The 22,507-nt window shown below is 40.3% G+C and overlaps 1 protein-coding gene across 16 annotated transcripts in view; it reads right to left on the bottom strand.

Moving 5' to 3' along the window:
- Nucleotides 1-22,507, bottom strand: part of ABLIM1 (actin binding LIM protein 1) — a 194,392-nt gene that overhangs the window by 63,856 nt on the left and 108,029 nt on the right. For all 16 annotated transcript variants that reach the window (XM_060274770.2, XM_088670544.1, XM_088670535.1 and 13 more), the window contains exons 5-6: nucleotides 14,022-14,148; nucleotides 12,406-12,499 (exon numbers count right to left, since the gene is read on the bottom strand). In XM_060274770.2, coding sequence (XP_060130753.2) covers nucleotides 12,406-12,499; nucleotides 14,022-14,148 — 221 coding nt within the window. The remainder of the gene's footprint in view (nucleotides 1-12,405; nucleotides 12,500-14,021; nucleotides 14,149-22,507) is intronic.

Below are 22,507 nucleotides of genomic sequence, written 5' to 3'. Positions count from 1 at the left end.
GATGCCCTGCTGGTGGCTAGGGCCTTTGCATGACCCCGGTGACATCAGGGGAAGCTTCCAGTTGTATTTGCATCAACAAGCTCCTCCCTCTGTTTGTTAACCCTCATAATGACTCCCCATTGTGCGGGGTGGAGTCATGCATTGCTAGTTCTATCCAATGCCTAAGCCAATACCTCTCACGCTGTAACCAATAAAGTTGTGGCCTTATTTTGCCCATTAACCTGAAATACTGTGTCTTGTGTCTTATTTATCCCGATGCGGGAGGCGGGTCCTCGACTCACAAGTGCCCGTATTAATGGGGAATTCCAAGTTCCTTTTGTGAAGATGTCTTTCTGGACACCACTAAGGCTAATTCTTACTAGGGACCAAGTCCTTCTAAGTAAACATGCATCGAAGAAGTAACTTTAAAGTGAAAGAAAGGAAGCACTAAACTACAGGTTCTTAGCTGCATTCAATTACATGATCATCTATGGCAGAAGACCAACAGATTGTTCTCTGTTGTGTCCTCTCACTTGAGGGAAAGGTTAGCATTAGCAAGAGAATTACACAAAATTACAGCATTATAAGTTAATGATACTAACTGAGATTTCATTGCAGCCTTAGTCTCCCCGCTGGCAAAGTAGGAAAATTTCAAGTATCTGAGAGCTACCTAAACATATGGAACAAATCAAATTGAAAGCAAAATAGATTGAGTGGCTGGCACTTGCTAATACTTGCATAACCTTGAACTGCAGAATTTAACAGAATGAAGAAACATATACAGTAAAACTGTTTTTTTTAAAAGGTATGTGGGTTTGGAAACTGTGCAGAATTAAAATGATAAACCAGGAGTCAAGAGAGCTAGTGTCATCTCATTCTAGAACTTAATTCCACTGAACCATTCATTGTCTGATTTCCTGCAGAAACCTGTCTTTACTTAACAGGCTAGTTAACCCCAAATCAGAGATGCTTAGGGATCATAAAAACAAAAACACTAGCCTCCCTTAGCTTCAGAGGGTTTTTTATTTTTGGGTGTGTTTTTTTGGAGGGGGGAGGAACTAATAACAAGGTTTTACAACATCTTTGGGGAAGCGCAGATGCATGGTTGCAGACAAGCAGCATCAAAGTTGTTAAGAAACAGATCTGGCTAGTCATTCGAAATTCTTTAAAAATAAGGCTCTCTTCCTTATTTGTCCAGGCAAAGGTTGCATTGTAGAAGTTCGTGTCAAAAATTGAAATGTACTTTTGTTTGCAATACAGTATTACTCAAGGGGTAGGTTCTGTGTGGTAAGGTATGAGATAGCCATAGCCAGCCTTACCCATGTTATTCTCTTTCTAGACTAACCAAAAGCCATAAGAAAATGTCTGTAGTATTTCTGTCTAGGGGTACACAAAGTACACAACTATACTTTCCACCCTTCCTTCCTTCACCAAACTTGTAGGCTGCAAGAACTATTGGAACTACACCCCGATCAGATGGATGTTTTCCCTCTGTGTTAAGAGTAAGTACTTCTGACCTCATTTTTCTGCTCCTTTCCAAGAGAACAGCCATTGGAAGGCAGATACACATTATCAGGCACCCACCAGGATTTCTTCACTGCCAATGGATCTGGCAGAAGGAAGGCTAATTATGAACAGATATTTTCACTTGGCAAAAAGGGACACATTTTTTGAGTATTACAGTTCAACAGCTGGGTTCAGCCCTCGTATCTCAATAACTCTTTCCTATCATTTGACAAAGAATTAATTTTAATGTTGTGTTCCTCTTACAGTAAGAAAGCAATTCCCTTTCTCACAATAATGAACCATTCCATTTTGACAACTAGATCTAGTAAAATATTTAACAGTACCCCATTTCTGTATTTGTCACTATGGTATTAAATACTCTCTCAGGAGCAAAAACACTATTAAAACAACCTGCCTTTGTGCTGTATGGGTATTTTATGACCCTTGGAATGTTAATGGAACACCTTACATAGCAGAGCAGCCTAATATTTACAGCATGGCTTTATTAAAAAAAAAATCCCCAAAGCTGCAGGTAATTCCCCTCCATCTGAAATTCACATGATGCCTTCTTCAAACATTACCTCTTCTACCTTTGGAATTCTTACTTTACAGCGATGTCTCGTTCTCTGTTTTCCTTAGTCTGCTATCACTGGTTAAACATAACATTGGGGGAGGGGAATATAATATTCTACCAACTTCCCTCTGGTGAGCTATTTATTAAGTCTGATTGATACATGGGCTGTTTTTTGTGAAATACAGAGTAATCGCCGCAATAATGGCTGGTAAACATATTAGGATACAAGGATAATGCTTGGAAGACAAGGGCTCCTGTTCCTGAAAACAGATGTATACTAGTCATCTAATGAAAAGCAAAGCTGTGTGGTTTGTTCTTACCACCTCAAGCTCTCATGCTTTTGGCCTTACCATTTCCAAAGTGGAGAAACAAACCACAGAGTGGTTGGTTTAGTATTACGTTCAAACCATTGTTCCTCTCTAAATAAATCACAATCTGAAGTCAAGAGATGAATCACAAGTGCAGGTTCAGATGAAGCTCTAAACCAGACACTTGGTGACTTGTTCCCCCACTGACTAAGGGAACTGAGATTGTTTTGAGATGTGTACATTGTGGTCAAAATAAACTGCATAGTTTAGCATCATAAACAAACACCAAAAGACTTTCTAAAGTTTGCAGTCAATATTTCAGATTTTAGGGTTTATTTAGATTCATTTCAGGGGCAATCCAGCTGACTTATTTGAAAATGTATGACATCAAACATGTCATACATTTTCAAATAATTCTGTATAAATTAGTGGGTGCCACAGGGTAACACAGGGCTGCTGGAGGGAAGAGAAGTCTACCTACACAATCTTGGATGTTACCCTCAAATTTATATACCACTGAGGTTCTAAGTATTCAAATGCATGGACATTCCACTCTGAAACAGGGAATGTCCATCTGTTGATATGTATTAAAGGGCTTCAAGTCACAGGCCTTAAACACCCCAAAATTGGAGGCAAACACAGCTGAGCATCACATATAGTTTGTACCTAAACACAAAGGTTTCTACCTTTTTGTTGAGTCTAGATCAGGCATCCCCAAACTGCGGCCCTCCAGATGTTTTGGCATACAACTCCCATGATCCCTAGCTAACAGGACCAGTGGTCAGGGATGATGGGAATTGTAGTCCAAAACACCTGGAGGGCCAAAGTTTGGGGATGCCTGGTCTAGATGATAGGTTCCTCCCATTACACAATTTCATTATTCTATTATTTAATTTTATTGCATTTTATACATATAATTTTATTTTATTGCAATATTTCAAGGGTCTAATTAATTAATTCTTTGTATAACAATTTGATAATAGATCTCTATATAGGTTCCCTTCTCTCTCCATTACCACAAATCCTGGACATATATGGGATTTCTATAGTGTCTCTGAAACCTGCTAGGTTGACACCTGGTTCCAATTTTAGGGTGAATGTTTCACTTGTGTTTTATGGTTGCTTCATTGTTCGAAAGGGTCACAGAATGGATCTACATTTCGCTTTAAACTGGCTGCTTGTAGGGTATTAGAAGAACATCTGGAAACCAAGAATTCTGGCAGATATTTTTTTTTAAGCATGCTGCTGCTGAGGCCATAAACTCAGAGATAAGACTGAGGTTAGGCTTCTTAACTCTTACATTGTACTGAATGGCATTTCCACACTCCCCCCCCCATTCTTTGCAAAGTCTTCAAATGCCAACAATGCCAGGTCAGCTACATGTCACTGAAGATCAATTTGACCCTTGAACACTTCGAAGTATTTGCACACAGGCTGTAGTTCAGCATAGGAATATCCTTTGGGCCTTTCTTACTGTAAGAGTGCAATACTGTACTAACCCAACCCTTCTCATGTAGCTGGCTCTCCAAAGCACAATTTAAAACAGGGATCACTATTATGACACCCATGGGTGCCAGTGTGCCTACCAATATGTTCAATGGTACCCCCCCCCCACCAAAAGGTATCAGTGAACAGCCCTTCAAAATACAATGCACAGGAGACTTCCTGCTGCACTGCATTGGCCTCTTCTACACTGAACCCTACCACCACTCCTTAAACATGCTCACATTTCACTGGAGGACAGGATTGGAACCCTTCCTCCCTGTTCTGAGCAGAGAAGAGGCATAAAGAGCCTTCCTCTGTGAGCAAGCTTTTTTTTACATTGTTTGGTGGGAGGGTGGGGAGACACATACCCACACCCCATTGTGGTCCTGTCTCTTTTCGTTATGGCAGCTATTTTGTGTTATGCCACACTCCCACAGGACCCATTCAAAATATGCCAAGCAGCCCTGGTTGGTCTAAAGTCAAGATTGAGTACATAGTAATATTTTGTTACATGGTCCACTTGCTTTACTTGTTTGTTAAATTGTCTAGTCGAAATCCATTCCCTGCATTCTGGGAACGTGAAAGCGTTGAAAAGTGGGCCAAAAACAACCTTTGAAACTTGCCTATTTTCCTCTACAGCCAGCCACCTCTGAAGAGTCCTTTAGAGCTTTTCACAATCTGACTTGACTTTATAAAGTTTATGGATAAGTTAACTGCCACCAGATCCTTGGGGGAATCCACTATCGTGTTTGACACCTTGGGAAATCTGCATCAATTAGCTATGCAAATTGTGACACAGTACAATTATACAGACAAATCCAGCCAAGTGCATGTGTCATGTGCATGTATATGCTTGTGTTGTGTCGTTTGTTGCCAAGTTATTCCTGTCATTTACAAAAGGCACCAATTGATTGGCATCTGAGTCCCTGTTAGATATTTGCACCTGGGCAGTAAATGAACACTACCCAGCACGAGATGTTTACAAATCACTGGAGGAAGCATCAACAAGTTGGGCTTCCTTAGCGAGAAAGGAGTGATAGAAATTTAATAAATAAATAAATAAATAAATAAATAAATAAATAAATACCATGTTCGTAGTGGGGCAGCCATGCACTGCCCATCTGTAGTATTATTACAGTCTCTTTGGGACAACACCTGCACAGACAATCTAAATTTACTATGGCATGTAAGGAAAGATGAAAGCAGCCTGTCTCCCCCTTTCTACTAATAGACATGTCTGGTTTAGCACTCCCAACCAGAAATACAGGGAAACAAGACTAATCGGGAAACAAACACTGTGACCTCTTTTTTTGAAAGGCAAGACCAACAGGGATGGCTTCTGTGTTAATGCACCCTTAGGCACAAAACCACCATAGTTCCCCCGCCCCCCTGAATCAACCAGAGTCAGAGACAAGTACAGAATTGTTTCAAGCATCAACTACAATGCTCAGTTACAGGTAGGTAGCCGTGTTGGTCTGGCGTAGTCGAAACAAAACAAAACAAAACAAATTCCAGTAGCACCTTAGAGACCAACTAAGTTTGTCATTGGTATGAGCTTTCGTGTGCATGCACACTTCTTCAGATACCTGTTAGTTTTCCATCCTGGAACTTTCTCAGAATCCTTGGCATATCAGAGGACTCTGGAATTCCTTGCTTCTCATTGGAAGATAGCAAGGAATGTGATTATTTCTGGGGGAAAGAAGGCAAGTAAATGGAAAGGCGAAGAAGGCAGCAGGAAGTAAACAAACAAACAAACAAAAACAGCAACCATCGGCAAAAGACTCCTGATTTTGGGGAAGTGGGTCTGGCTGCATTCATTTATTCCTCCCAAAATTTAGTTATTTATTTTTAAAATGTATATACCGCCCTATATCCGCAGGTCTTAGGGTGGTTCACAGGATAAAATCAGAATATAAAACCACAGAATACATAATCAGAATAAAAACAAAAGCAACCCAATAATCCCCCCCAAAAAAAAAACAATTTGAAAGGGCATAGGATGGAGATGGAAACTATTGTTAGCATTTTGCTCTAAGGGCCAATATACATTTGCTCTGAGCTCTGCAAAAGCACAAGCTCTGAGTTCAAATTTTTCACATGCCAAAGTGGAATGACAGCCAGACAGTGTGGTGGAAGGTGCACTAAACTGTATTGTTCCACCTGCCCTTCCTGGAGGCTTCTTCAACAGCTCTATTGCTTGTGCTATCACTTTCAAGTTATGGTTTTTCATCCAAAATTATATGCTAGATTTCCTGCTGAAGCATTGAAAATAAACAAGCAAAACCTGTTTGTTCAGAGGCAATAGTTTTTTGGGAAGAGGAGGGAGTATAAATGAGTGTACATACCCCTCAGTAATGCTGACCTGCAAGGCTGAAGACAAATAACAGTCTTTAGAATACCCTTGGAGCCAGCACTGTCTGTGGTGTACATGATAATTTTTCCAGCCTCACAAAAGAAATTTTGCAGGCTTCTGAAGCATTAAAATCCCAACAACCTGTTTGACTAAAGTTGGTAATGGATAAAAGAAATATTTACAGATACCATGAATAAGGAGTGCTCTACCAACTTTGGGTGGGGGAGATGAGGGCTGGGGTACATTAGTCTACCTCCAGCCTCTCAAACACTGCACTAAAATTATTTTGAGGATGAACAAAAGCCGCATGTGAGAGACAACCTGGTTGCTGAAACTTAACAGGTAAATCCCAAGCTGCAGCAGCTGGAAATCTGGCCATTATTTTCTGACAGGTAATCAGGAATTTGAGAGCAGAACTCATGCAAGCAAGTTTAACTTTTTTTCTAAATTCCTGCTAAATGTCACAAGATTTTCCAAGGGAACAATGAGATCCAAACAAAGGATATTTTTTTTAAACCTTGCACAATATCTGTTTCTTTGTACTCTATTTTCCCCTGCCAGCTCTTTATATTTACTTAATATTACTTCTCAGTAGCATTTTTCTGGGTGGGGGGATGAACGGGGAGACAGACTATGCACTGGCCTTCAAAGCCATGTCCTCTAAGCAGCTGTGACCAACTCAGTGTTGCCAATTTCACATAGGACTAATATGTTTCTACAGTTTAAATGTCTCTGCAGACATGTATATCAGGTCATCATAGGCTCTAATGGGTTTGAATAATACATGTTTGCCAAAAACTACAACCAATGTAATGTGTGGGTAGCATACAAAAACTAAAAGATGTTAAGGGAGATATTCACTACTGTATTTATTTGTTTTAAACTATTTACATCCTGTCTCTCCTAAATGTTCAAGTGGGGAAACAATAAAGTACAACACAATATAGTAAAAATACAAATATATGGGTTACTTGTGAAAAAAGCAAAGGGGCCCTAAAGCAGCAACTTGTCCTATAGCAATTTATAGACATATAGGTTTATTTCCAGATGCAAATAGGCTCAACAACAAATCTACTTATTTTTAAATGATGCAGCAGCTTTTAGAGTTATACCCCCCCCCCCACAAGAAACAATTTACCTGCCCCACTGAGATATTTCACTAGCGTAGCCTATGCATAAGGCATAGTCACGGTTTTCACTTCTTCATTTCACAGTAATTTAAGATTGACTGTGATGTAATATGGGAAACATTTTTCCATGTAAAATATATTCAAAGGAATACCATAAAATCAAAGCACACACTAAGAATGACAATAACATATCTCATGACAAAGACAAGAAGCCACGCCAATTGCAAACAGGCATATTCTGTTCTTGCTGTCTGCTTGGCATATGGAGTCACCCCATCTCCCCTGCCCACATATTTTTCTCCTGAAAGTATTGCACTCTCTCACTGCACACTTATATCTCACAAGGATTTGGAAGCATTTACCTTCTGCTAAGGCTTCTTTGCTGTGCTTTCTAAAACTTTTCCATCCAATGAGGTGCTCATTCCACTTTCCTCAGATTCAAAAGAACTGCGAGAAACATCTTGCTGACACACAAAAACTCCCAAAGCACAATCTCACTGAACTGGCTAGCATAACCTCTGATAATATTTCTAATCCAAAAGACAGCCCTTGCTTCATTCCAAATCGCAACCCTCCAGTATCCCAATCACTGCACAGTGAAGAGGAGGACTGTTCAGTCTTTTCAGTTTAAGCTCAGAATCAATGGATCAGTCCATTGTGGAGGAAAAGACAGGGGGAGGTCACATTAGTCCAGGTGAGGGCAATACCATTTGTTTCTATAAAGGGTTGCCATACGTCCTCTTTTTCCAGGACATTGTGTCTTCTTCATGGGTCTGTAAAATGAGTCTCGTCATAGCAATCCACAGTTAAAAGTAGAAGTTGACAAATGTATCCTCTTTTTTGCTCTTCAAAATATGGCAACCCTAACTGGGTGCAATAATTTAACAGAATTACTCAGAGCTTTGTTCTTTCTGAGTGAAGTCAGCATCTTGGGGATACTTCTAGAATCAAGCAGAGCTGCACAGAAATGCTTTTCAAAAAAGTTTGAGGACATTCTGTATCCAAGACTATACTTTCTTTACTAAGCATCCGGTAAATATTAAGCAACTGACAGTGCAGTTTTGGAAACATTTGCTCAGCAGTAAGCCTCATTTATTCAATGGAACCTACTTCCTGGTAGTTTGTACAGAATTGCAGCCCAAATCTTAACCAGAGTCTTCATATTTGTAACTGGCCCCCTTAAAAAACTGTCCTTGAGCCAATTCTCTTGATTTTCTGGCAAGCTGTAGCATAATATTATGTTGCTAGGCCATTTAACAGCAATTATCTAACCAATATATTCCTGTGTATATCATACAGATGATTTGATAATTGGATCTGTGAAGCTACCTAAATCAGAGAGGAAGGAATTTGTACGCCAAGCTGTGCTATTCTTTTTAAAAAGGTACTTGACATGAAAATTTCAAATATTCATCTCAGCTTCATTACTAAACCTGAAATTTAACTGGGTTATTAATTGGGTTGGGTTAATTATAATTTCAGTCCTGGCTGCTACAGTTCCATTACACTGGGATTTCATTTCTTTCTGATAAACTCAATTCTAATTAGTCCAATTCTAGGGGGAATGAGGAAAAGATATGAATCCGTGATGTAATCCCTATACTGTATAATATGTTTTTCAAAGCTGGTAGCAAGTGACATAAGTGAACCCAGGGAGGGATGCATAAAGTGTAAGTTTAGAGCCACAAGTCTGTGGGTGTTTGTTTAAAAAAAAGAACAGGCCACGTCCTTGAAGCAGCTTAAAGACTAAAAAAGTATTTATTTCAAGAGCACAACTTTCTTTCTTTCTTTCTTTCTTTCTTTCTTTCTTTCTTTCTTTCTTTCTTTCTTTCTTTCTTTCTTTCTTTCTTCTCCCGGCCTCCCACCCTAGGAGATCTTTCCTTTCCTGCTTTTTACCCAGGGTCCTTTAGCAACCACCCATCACTTTCATGTTTGTATAATCACCATAATGATCCAGAGTAGAGGACACCACGGAAACCAAAGAAAGAAGGAAGGAAGGAAGGAAGGAAGGAAGGAAGGAAGGAAGGAAGGAAGGAAGGAAGGAAGGAATAGAAGAGAGAAAAGGACTTCTGATTTTCTGTCTGTTACATACAAAAAAATATATTCAGAATATGACTCTCAGAAGCTACAGTCGATTTTGTGCTTACTGTGTCCTGTGAACCAGGTCAATGTCTTCATCTCATTTGACAAATAATTGCTTCTCAATATCCATAGAACCCAATAAGTTTTATAATCTCCACCAGCTGAGCAGTAATGAATCAAAATCCAATTTAATAAGAAAAGTGACAAAAATATGCTAGATATATAACCTCAATCTTTATTAAAAACAAACAAACCAGAGTTTCCTTTTATAGGGACTAGTGCTGCCCTCTGGTGTATTTCTTCTATGACAGTACTGGCTTTATACTATCTAAAGTGTACACACATCTTCTTATCAAAATCTATGGAAAACTACACAGAGAAAATATTTTTAAATGTTCACAAAGCAAACTAAAGTAAAAGAAAGTGTTACAGCAAGTAGAAAATGCATCATTCCCAAGCATTCAAACATCTAAAGGTAAAGGTACCCCTGACCATTAGATCCAGTCGTGACCGACTCTGTTGTTGCAGCGTTCATCTCGCGTCATTGGCCGAGGGAGCTGGCGTACAGCTTCCAGGTCATGTGGCCAGCATGACAAAGCCGCTTCTAGCGACCAGAGCAGCCCACGGAAACGCCATTTACCTTCCTTTTACCTACCTTACCTTTTAATGTTTAATAGATTGTTTTATTTCATTTTTCTGTTTAATAGATTATTTCATTTTTCTGTTGGAAGCTGCCCAGAGTAGCTGGGGAAACCAACCCAGCCAGATGGGTGGTGTTAAGTTGTGGGTAAGCAGCAGACGACACAGTGATTCTCCAAACAGCTCTTTATTTGAGTCAGAACAGAACTAAACTGAACTGCTGAGCCAGCCTGCTTTTATAGAGGCTGGCTCAAACAATGTATCAAACATAATTCAAAGTTCCCTCCTAAAGTTCCCTCCTAAAAATAACTGCCAAGGACCTGAGGGAAAACTACAATACATAACAGGCGGGGTATAAATAATAAATTATTATTATTCTTTCCGGTGTAGCGGTACCTATTTATCTACTTGCACTTTGAGGTGCTTTCGAACTGCTAGGTTGGCAGGAGCAGGGACCGAGCAACGTGGGGATTCGAACCGTCAACCTTCTGATCAGCAAGCCCTAGGCTCAGTGGCTTAACCCACAGTGCCACCCGCGTCCCCTATTCAAACATCTACTTCTGCATAAATACCAGGAACATGCTGAAGATGTTGAATAATCCGTCATTTGAGCTCCAAAAAATGAAACATAGTTGGCAGCCATTTTTTTGTTGATTCCTATTTTCTAGTGGCATTGTCAACCCTGTAAGGGGAGGATTTGGTGAGGTCTAAGGAAGGTTAGGGAAAGGGGTTGTCAAGCGTAGCAAACAGGGGAGCTGCTGTGTGTGTGTACACACAAACACACAGTAGAAATAACTCTCTCTTCATGTGAACCAGGAAGTAACCTATTCAAATGAAGAAGATATCTTAAATCATTCCCAGGGATGCAAAAAATAAAATAAAAATAGCTGCTCATACACATCAATGAAGAAATGAATGGATTTAATATAGGGGAAATGTTAGAGAAATGAGCCTAACAAGAGGTGAGTATTATCAGTGGGTATGGAACACTGACTGGTTTTTGCGAAATGAAAATTGGGCAAGGTAGTGGAATGGGGTGGCTGGAATCCTGAAAAGAAACACCACACACTGTAAGCTTCTGTTGTGGGGTTCTACTTGTCTGATACTATTTCTAAGTGCCAAGTCCCTCGATTTCGCGGGAAACCCCTGTATTTTGTTACCGTTTCCCGCTGTTATCCTGGCTGTCTGTGCATGTCTGGACATGAGAAGAAATGATTTCTGGTGCCCAGACGTGCAGACACGGGCAGCCTGGCACCGGAAGTCGCTTCTATGCATGTCTAGACATGCGTAGAAGCGACTTCCGGTGCTGCGCTGCTGCTGATCCTGGATTTTTCAATCCGGGAGTTGGAGGGTATGCTACTAGGAGTGCCAGGGCAGAAAGCAGGGACCTCTTAACAGTAGGTGGAACCAGAGTCCATGACAGGAAGAGCCAACTAGTTCTAATTTTGTCCCCGTGCTCCTCCCTGTTGAGTTTTACAAGGGCAACACTGAGACTAAGGAAGTTGAGGGAGGCGAGAGGCAGTACCCTAGACTGGTTATAAGTGAAAATGAAGGCAGGAGAATATAGCTGGGGGCAAACTGGGAATGGTGTGGCAGTGCTCCATTCACCTCAATGGGCCAAGCTCCACTAGAGTAATATATGAAAAATAGCCATAGAAAAACACAAAGTTCAGGAATATTATAATGGCTAAATCTCTGTCAATGGAAGGAAAAGCAGTTCCCACCACAAAGAAAACAACAGTGAATTTAAGTCAGGGATAGCAAACTGGATCTGGCGAATTGGCCAGATCTAGAATTGGCCCATCTTCCATGGGCCTCTTTTGAGGTCAAGAGATTCAACTTCAAAGGAAGAATTGGGAGTTCACTCTATACAATTCTGCAGGGCCGTCTTAAGTATATTTGGCACTCTTGCGCGGCGGATCCCTCCGGCGCCCCCGCCCTGCCCCGTTTTCCAGCGCGGCGGGCGGGCGGAGCTGCACGGCGGGCGGGCAGAGCTGCGCGGACAGAGCTGCGCAGGCGGGCGGTGCAGCGCCCCCTGGCAGGCAGGCGCCCTGGCGCCCTGCGCCACCCAGCCTGCCTGGCCGTAGGGCCGGCCCTGCAATTCTGTATTTTCTACCTTCAGATACTTTCTTGCAACAAGCATTTTCCAGGACTAAAGAGTACTCTCTTTTAAAACCACATTTAAAGTACAGTATATCCTTTTAATATTAGAAAATATTACAGTAGAATGAAGTGTTGGCCATGCTCCTACTGTACAAAAATATATGCTTCATTTCTTCTCCTTTAAAAAGAAAAATACTAATAGATAAAATACTGGTACTGTTACACTAAGCCATGCAGCTCTCTTACCTCTAGGACTTTCCCAGTGATGAACTGGTGGCACGCTTCACATTTGACACCAAAGAGAACCTGATAGTCCTTTTCACAGTAAGGTGCACCATCTCTGAAAGTAATCCACATGATGTAAATCAGTTTCTCCAATATGCTAAATGCATATTTGATGCATTGAAACTGCTGGGGTGAAGACAAAGTAGCTGTTTTGCACTCAACAATTAAAAAAATGTGTCTGTGCAAGTATAATGGCTTCGGCCTTGTATACCTGAAGGAGTGTCTCCACCCCCATCTTTCAGCCCAGAAACTGAGGTCCAGCTCTGAGGGCTGTTTGGCAGTTCCCTCATCGCAAGAAGTGAAGTTACAGAGAACCAAGCATAGGGCCTTCTCAATAGTGGCATCCGTCCTGTGGACATCCCGTCAGATGTCAAAGAGATAAACAATTTTACAACCTTCCATAGGCACCTGAAGGCCACCCTGTATCAGGAAGCTTTTAATGTCTGATGTATTGTGTGTTCTTTTATATTCTGTTGGAAGGCACCCAGAGTGGCTGGGGCAATGCAGTCAGATGGGCAAGCTACAAATAATACGTTGTTGTTGTTGTTGTACAAATAATATGTTGTTGTGGTTGTTGTATGAGCACGGCTGCCCCACCATGCCATCCACTACTGCTAGGAATACTTATAATAAATGAGAGTATGTCTGACAGTTTAGTGTCAGGTAAGCCAAGGAAGAGATGCAGACATCCTGATCAAACAGTTCTATTTTTACGTTTATTTTCAGCACCACTTTGTTTCCTTTGGTAACCTCAGTGACAGAAAAATCTGTTTCTCTTTTTCTTTTTAGCACCACACAAGCGTCATGGTGTGGAGCAGAGGTGTAAGTCATGCAGGTAGAGCTGTCAATTACACAAGTCAGATAAAAAATAATGGACAGTGCAGATTATATTAGAAAAGTTTTATCTGGCCATTCAAGCAACAAGATTCAGCAAAGACCTACCTGGAATCAAGAACCTCATGTATTTCAAACACAGATGGATACATTTATGACACCTATTATTTTAATCTGGCTGTTCAGTTAGTGCCTACAAGTATCAAAAATTCTCTCTTCCTTTGTATATTGTGCAATATTTCTCTCTTGTCTCTGAAGAATCAGCAATTGCTGCAATTTGAGAAGTGATATTTGATGGAATGATGACTTACTCTATCTGGGAAGATGAGTTGGACACACATTGATTCTCTATGTGATATGGAGGGAGGTGGAATATAGTGGAAGCAGATTAGATTGTACACCCCTCCACTTCATAAGACAGAGATGCGCAGTGATCTGTTACCAAAATCTATTGCAATTTCTTATGCACTTGCAGACATCCAAGGAGAAGGGGGGCAATACCACTGCATCGCTGTCTAGTTCACATTATGGTCCTCTGATAAGAATGAATCCTGCTGGGCAAAGGGGTCAGTTCTGCTGTGGGTATTATCCGTGGATCAAGAGCAGGACTTCTAGCTGAGTACTCACCGGTAGGAACACTAAGAGATCCTGTCGTAATATACCTTTGGTACTGTCACTTATTCAAAAAATAGGTCAAAGCACTCTGTATTTAATGCAACAAAGATAAACGGGAGGCTGCTTACTTGCTAATGTATTCTCCAGTCAGAACTTTTGCACAGGCCTTGCATTTGAAGCATCCCAGATGCCACTGCTTATCCAATGCTAGTAATGCTTGTCCATTCTTTATATCTCTTCCACAACCTGCACAATCTGCAAATAAAGCAATATGCATAGATCAGTTGACCTGTGTATCCCCCAGCCAGCCACTCCAAGATTAGACCAGTTACCGTCTCTATGAAGCAATATAATATAATTTATGTACACCAGTACATAAATTCTACATAGAACAAAAATTCTAAAACATCTGGCTGGCAGACCAGGCCACATGTTGCATATATTATTTTTAAGTTTAGATACAGGCAAATATAGCCCTGTCTTTGAAAGAAAACAACTGACAATTTTCTTCCAGCTTCACCAAAATGCAGGAATATTATTAATTTTATTTTTGCATACAGCTACTCTAATTAGCATCCAGGATCAAACATTTCCCCCTTTCAAGGAGTTGGGGCTGACAATCCTTTTTACATATCTCATTCCTCTCATTGTCCTTCACATTTCTACCCTCTAGATGGCAGTAACTCTCTAAATGTTGTCGTGAAAAGCTAGTACAGTAGGTAGAATATGTAAGGGGTGCGGGTATAAAAGATCTGTTTTTTTTGTTTTTTTAAGGGAACCAGAGCTTCATTCTCTGCTTCTCTTGGGTATAGGTATAGAAAAAGTGTACTAAAAAAAAGAATTTCAACAGATATTTCAGGCTGGTTAAAAAAAGGGAACAGGCCATTATGCCAGACCCAACTTCAGAACTTGGGAGTAAAGGTGGCCTTGTCCTGATTTTCTGAAATTATCTGAACCAAGAAAAAAGCTAAGGGAATAAAAGTTGCATCAGGAAGTATGAATGGATCTACCTTCCTTTACATGACACCTTAAAGTATATTTTCATAAGGTATTGCAAAACTGTGGTCATAAATGTTGGAACCAAAAAGCTACAAGAACATTTTCTGCATTGAAAATCGAAACAGAAAGTCAATTCAATAAATAAATAAATAAATAAATAAATAAATAAATGTGTTAAAAAACCACATATGATTGTGATTTGTTCAAATAACCAACATTTTAGTGCAAAACACTAAAAATCTGGTTCCATTATGAATATTAAACTTTTAAAAATATTGCAACTGGCTTTGTCATTAGGACAAGAAATAAAAGAAAAAAACAAAGACCCATTTTGATGCTTCAGTATCTCAGCTTCACTATTCGCTTTTGACATCCTTATATCAATTCACACCAACTGATGTGAAGCAGCATTCAATGAAGAATGAAAGGCAAACCAGTCTAGTCACTGTGGGAAAGGACTAGTTCAATTAGTATAAAAAACCTGATCTGTGCAGTTCAAACTATGTATTCATGGAACCTTTTGAGTGTAAATGCCCAGAAAGCCATGGGTTATACAACAACATTATCTTGTGCCAATGTGGCTACTGGAACCTCTTGCTCTTATATTGTAAAGAAATATCACTATATTGTCATGTGAGAATTTTTACCCTGGCTACAAGTTTCACAAATCCACGAAAAGTCAATTAGACTTCCAATAGCTACTGTTTTTATTTATTATACATGCCCTGTAACATGTTTTGCATAACTGCAAAAGCATGCAACATACTCTCCAAATCAATGAAGTGATGTCACTGAATGTTGGACTAGCTTGTTATACTACAATTCTTAAATTATAATTTCCTTGTAGCATCTAGCTGCTGGACAGGATACTGAACTAGAAGAAACACTGATCTAACCAGTGAAATGAACACTGCCATTGTGTCTTACTTGTGAGCTTTCCAGAGATGTTTCACTGGCCAGGTCAGTAGACAGAATATCAAGTTAGAAGGACCATTAGTCTGATCCTGGATGACAGTCTTTATATTCAGACAGTACAGGTCAGATGTCCCCAAATGGTACTGACTCATAGTAAGCAAAAGCCCTAAGTTGCATATATTTTGGTTAAAAAGGAAAATGCTCCAGGGTGACTTTAGAATGTCCAAAAGATCTCCTATTGACTGTCCAACAGCCAGGAATTTGAACTGGCTATTAACAAATATGAAAATATATATACTTGGGGGCCAGACATGAAGCTGCTCTGTTTGTTGCAAGAACCAAATGTATTCAGACTATGGACAGTGAAGAGATTGCTTCTTCCTATCTGCATCACTTGCTTAGGTGCTCTGCTCCCTTGGCGTGCCTCAGTGCTTGCTGACTGTATAGTTATAGGTATTTTTAATTGTTCAATGTACCCCTACATTGATTAAGCAGTTTATACATTCCTTAAAATATAATCATCTTCCTCCTCCAAACTTATCCACTATAATGGACCCATCCAATGATTTATCATGTACAAATGTGGAAAAAAGAATTCCACAATTCCATTTATCTGTACCTTGTTTTGCTAAAGAGAGCTATAGATGAGACCCCATATTCTGAAATGCACAATAATGCAGAGCCCATCAGCCAAGTAGCATCAAGAAATAAATCTGTCAAAGAAAATGCTTCAAAGCCAATTTATTTTACTTTTGCTAAGAGCAAAACAAATCCTTGCCAGCAGCTACAGAAGAGCCTTGCCATCAAAAGTGGCATGCATACAACAAAGGGACCCAATTTCCTCAGGGAAATGAGCTTTATCTTCTAACAGAGTAATGATCAGAAGCAAGTTTTACTTGACGTCCAAAGTAAAAGCTTATTTTTTGAATTGTGAAAAATATCTTGATTTGTGTCTTTCAAATAGTTTACATTTCAGGGGGGCAGGGAATCCAATTATGTGGCAGTATAAACAGAATTATTACCCCCCCACACACACAACTGCTGCAAAAAAGCATTTGTGTGTGTGTCTGTGTATAGTTACTTACTTAAATACAGTAGTATTATCGAGCTTAAAAACAGAAATAGATGGTTGTCTGGGAATTACTGGCTACATCAGAGGTTTTCAAGTTTTCTATTTCCAGAGAACATTTTGCACATCAACTTATCTCCTAAGAATCTCCTGAGCATATGCCACAAAAACCACGCACGCTCCAGTGGATTATGGAGCATGTTTTAAGATGCATGTTCTACAGCTGGTGAGACTTATCATAGCACCTGGTGGACAGCTTGACAATTCCAGAACACAGCTTTGTGGCTGCACAATTTAAGGCAAGGCTGGGATACCTGAGGTCCTCCAATTGTTGATGGACTACAGTTTGTACCATTAGCCATGCTGGTGAGAGACTACTAAAGCTACAGCCCACCATCACCAGGAGGACTGCAGCTTCCGCATCACCATGCTAGGGGAGGACCATAAAGATGAGATTGTCCGCTATTATTATCATCACTCTTTATTTTTCTTCATCATTACTGCACGATTCTCTGAAACACCTTTTGACAAGCATTGCAGATTTGCAGACTCAGTCTATCCTCCCAGAACAAATTAGCCTGTGGGGAAAATAGTCAAAGGCAGTGTTTTTCAACCACTGTTCCGCGGCACACTAGTGTGCCGCGAGATGTTGCCTGGTGTGCCGTGGGAAAAATTGAAAAAATCGATTTATATATAGTCAATATAGGCACAGAGTTAATTTTTTTAACATTTTCTAATGGTGGTGTGCCTCGTGATTTTTTTTCATGAAACAAGTGTGCCTTTGCCCAAAAAAGGTTGAAAAACACTGGTCAAAGGGAGCCTCCAGGGTGATAGGGTCAATCTGTATGGTATCTCAAATTTTAAACTTTTAGGTTCTCATACGTCTGTTTAATTCAATTTTAAGTCTTAAGCGGTTTGCTGTATACTGTTTATAATATGCAGATTTTATTTTTGTGAATGTGCTGTTGGAGCTGGTTTACAACCGTAAATAAAAAAAATTAAAATTAATTAAAGCATTGTTATTAAAGGTTTGCTTTAGTCCCTTATCAGTACTTCATACAATAACTGCTTATAATTCAAAACAGACAGTATTTTTGGCCAAACACACAGCAGCTCTTAAAGGTCTAGTTTTGTGTTAGTATATTCAAACCCACATCAATCGGAAGAATTCAACTGCAGCTATCATGCTCCTGGACAGTCATTGTGCCATTGTACTTAATGAATATACAGAGCAACTAACTGAACAGTGAAGGGCAGCATACAGTAAGACAAGAAGCAGGTAGGACACAGTCCCATCTAGTGGAGTTCTAGGCCATCAGTATACATGCCCTTGTACTAACTGAAGAGCTGGCTCACTGATGAGGCAGGATGAAGCGCCAGTCACAGCGCGCACGTACACACACACACACACACACACACACTGCTTCACCACTGCAAGAACACTCCCCCCTCTCACCCAGTCTGTGAGAGCAGGGAGTGTTCTAGCATGGTGCATTGCCACTCCTCTTTCCCACCTCTGGGACGAGAAGATGCGCTGCAACGCCTTGTGGAATGCTTCCTCCTCTCACTGACTCTGCAAGAGGGGAGGCGTTCTGCTGCTGAGCTTTGCCACTGAGCGGGAAGGGAGGTTTGGCAAGGGAGAAGTGCTGCCCAAAGCTCCCCCAGTCCAGCCCAGCAGGATGGCAAGGCTTTGCACTGGTTGCTCCTTAAGAAACCTGCACAAAGCCTCCCTGTTGGATGGGAAGGGAGCTTCATAAGACATTTCTCCTTAAGGAGAAGCACTTTCCAAACCTTCCCCACCCCAACCTGGAGGAGTGGTGAGGCTTTCCAAGGGATTCTCCTTTCTGAGCCTTTGCAAATCCTTGTCACTGGGCATGTGGTGGTGGGCATTCTACAGGAGCCTTTTCGCCTCAGGCCCCAAAACGTCTTCGGCCACCCCAACTAACTGTACAAATGTGCAGTTAGGCGCTACATGCTAGTCTGAAAGCACAAAAGTCTTCTCTATAAACACCCCTCAAAAAACTCCCAGAACTCTCAGTGAACTGTTGCCAAGGCCCATCAGAATGCAACACTTTAAGAAACAGGGAACAGAGAGGATTATCTGCTACCTTTGGCCTTTGTGCAGCAGTATGGGAATATGTATACCTTGCAACAGAAGTTTTTGACAGGAGACATACCTAAAAGTGATCCAGGGATGGCTTTTTTGTGAAACCAACTAGGATTTATATTTATTGTTTGTTTCTATTAAATGGCCATTTAATATACGTATCAGTATGTGATGGTGGAGGTTTAGAACACGCATATTTGAGACTAGAGATATATATCTCATATCATTTCAAAAAGCAGCTGAGGGCAGAGTCAGAAAAAGGGAACAATACTGCTTGGGGATCTAATCTGACTGGTCTGTATTTTGCCAATGCCTGCAATAAACTGATTTTTAAAATAAAGTAAATCTATTTTGATATATCATAACTGACGTTCACCATACGCAAATGTCATGCCCTATATAATCACATTGACTGCAGCCTTTCTAAGCTGTGTTCTTACAGTTTACAACACAGTGACACTTTGTTTAAACTCTGTTCTTTCAACTTACATTGACACGAATACACATACATGCAACCTTACACACCCCCAGTTGAAATAAAAAGATTTAAAGTTTCTCTGTGCATAATCGTAACACAGGAACCTGAGAGACCTGGAAACCATACATTTGCCCTGAGAAATAGTGTGGATTCTGCAGTGGCTACTATGAGACAGCAACAAGATACCAATTTATTTTCAGTACCACAATATTTCCTTAGTATCAACAGATATATAACATATGGAGGCATTTAAACTCTAGTGAGTGTTTGTGATTGTGATTATACCAAAACCTGGTATAACACAGCAAAACAATGCACACAAACATTGGGGGTGGGGAGAGATCTTACTACAGTCACCATAAATCATGTACACAGTTATTACTATGCAAAACCAGCCCAGAAAATCACCAATAACATACGAAAAATTCATAACATAGCAAGATACATTGGGTGATATTCATGAGTTCTTGTGTATACAACCTACAGCTTATAGCAGGCATCCCCAAACTGCAGCCCTCCAGATGTTTTGGCCTACAACTCCCATGATCCCTAGCTAACAGGACCAGTGGTCAGGGATGATGGAAATTGTAATCCAAAACATCTGGAGGGCTGAAGTTTGGGGATGCCTGGCTTATAGTGTGGTATACTCATCTGAAAATTCATTCATTTTTAATAAATCATGTAAAGCATTAGGCAGGCTACACTCCAAACTTGAAAACCATATTCCATTACGTTCTCACTAAAGCACAGTGATATGGCAACCTTCTACCTCCACAGTCAAAGGCAGTATGCTTCTGAATACCAGTTGCTGGAAAAAGCAGAGTAGAGAGTGTTGTTGTACTCAGGTCCTGCTTGTGGTTTTTCCACAGGCTTCTGGCTGAGAACAGAATGCTGGACTAGGTGAGTTGTCGGCCTGATCCAGCAGGCTCTCTTATGTTCTTACACTCTTATAATGTTGTTCCCATGGGTCCCTTTACCCATATAAATATACAGCACAGCAGCATGGTGTGTGGGAGGGAGGGATGTAGGTCGCCATTAACACAGTGCCATTTACTGAAATTTAAGCTATCTTTTTTACTTCTCCTTTGAGTAAAAGTTCATTGTTGTATATGGAGAACAATAATCCACTGATGTTTAGTCTCCAAGAGTGTGAGATATATCTCACTGGGGACTTGATTAATCCTTTCAGGGACAAAAAACACACAGCAGGATTTCAAGGTCTGTCTTATCCAGCCCTTGAACAGGGCAATTTACCAGGGTCCATAGAAGTGGCTCCCTACCATCTTATGAATGCCTTGTTCACTTAATGTATGATAGGTGAACCTGTTTCACTCTGGCAGATATTTAATAGTATACCTTTTTGGCACATAAACACTTAATGTGGAGAGAACACAAGAGCATTACAAGGGCAAGGCAGGGCAGTCTTAAGTATTATATATCTGAGGGAGCTATAGGTTCTTCTGTCTCTCACGCACAATTTTTTTAAGGGTGTGTGTGAGAGCAGAGAAATAATTTATATATGGCTGGCAGGCAAAAAAAGAGTATGAGATGGAGCCTGGATATGTCATGACTGGCAAAATTAAACCTGTAGAACCACAATTAGAGTTGCATTCATTCCCAGGAGATCTAATAGTAACTGATGTTTCAAACTACAAATATAAAGAACTGATTTCAAAGGATGCTATCAACAAATCTCAGTCTTCAAGAAGATGGAAAGTTGTGAGTACATATCGAGTGATTCTGAGCTGTTGACTTGCCCCTGAGCCAATTGTGCAATTTTATAAATGTTGTACTAAGAAATCAAACCCTACACCTTTAAAGTAAATTCAAGGTGTTAGGAAATAACACCAAATGCACTCTGTAAGTAACTTTAATATGCATTTTAAGCAAGTGTGCTAATGGTGTTTTTTTGGGGGGGGGAGAAGAGATAGCTTTCTCTCTACTACTCTTCCCACTTGTAGCACATGGGAACCTCTTAGATCCATGATATTTTGATCCCTCTCAGGGTACAAGAAGAACCAATTTGCTTCCAAAGCAGCTCCATTTCAAATTCTATTCTATTTCAAATCTTTTGCAGATTTAGGAAATCTTTCATTCTAAACAGTGGAAAACCATGACAGTATGACTCAACAATAAAGACCGTAGATCAGGGGTAGCCAAAATGCTGTGCACCAGAAAATATTGGACTACAACCACCATAATCCTTGATCCTTGGCCATGCTGGTTGGGGTTGATGTGAGTTGGAGTCCAACAACATCTGGAGGGCACCATAGTAGCATAATTTATGTTCCATGTTTGGGGATCTCTGTTCACAAAGAGAATATGGACACAGGGAGATGCTATTGTTGTGGTCTGGAAGTGTTGTCAGAATAGGAGTTATAAAACAGAAAGAGCCCTGATAAAAGATCAGGGACATGGGAGGACAGCCAGAGTATTAAATATTTTCACTCTTCATTTCAGGCAAAGAAGAGGCATCATTCCAGTCGTAAATTGTTACCAGGTTAAAGTAATGTTTTGGAGCTGATCCTTGGAACAGACAATAGAGCTCTGTTTTGTTTGGTTGGTTTTTGCCTTCACTACAAAGACCAGTTTCCATTTCAATTAGTGTGCAAACTGGGACAGTAACCAAGATGACTAAGCTTTGGACTCAGAATGTTCAGCGGTGGCTGAATCCCTTCTCTCTCCATAAACAAAGACATAAAGGCAAAGTTCTCATGCTCATGGACAGAAACAATGCAGCATCCTCATTATCAAGGTCTTTTCACAGTCAACAAGAACAAAGAAATTGTGAAAAAACATGCTATTTCTACAGAAGCATGTATGTGTTAGAGGAATTCTAAATAAGAAGTGTCAAAAAGTCTCTTGGCTCTGGCCTCACAATGAAGTAACTCTGCAGTTACTGCAATCAGTTACCTATAACCTTGGCACTTTCTGTCTAAATGGCATTAAAATTTCAGGTTCAGGACTGCTCTCCATGGTCATCAGAGCTGCTATCTTTCAGACAAACTGAACAAAGGAACTTCATTTTAGAAACAACCAACAAAAG

This window comes from Zootoca vivipara, chromosome 5 (genome assembly GCF_965207765.1).
Source record: "Zootoca vivipara chromosome 5, rZooViv2.hap1.1, whole genome shotgun sequence".
NCBI classification, from domain to species: domain Eukaryota; kingdom Metazoa; phylum Chordata; class Lepidosauria; order Squamata; family Lacertidae; genus Zootoca; species Zootoca vivipara.
Note: the sequence above shows the minus strand (reverse complement) of the source record. Positions and strands in the feature narration are given on the sequence as shown.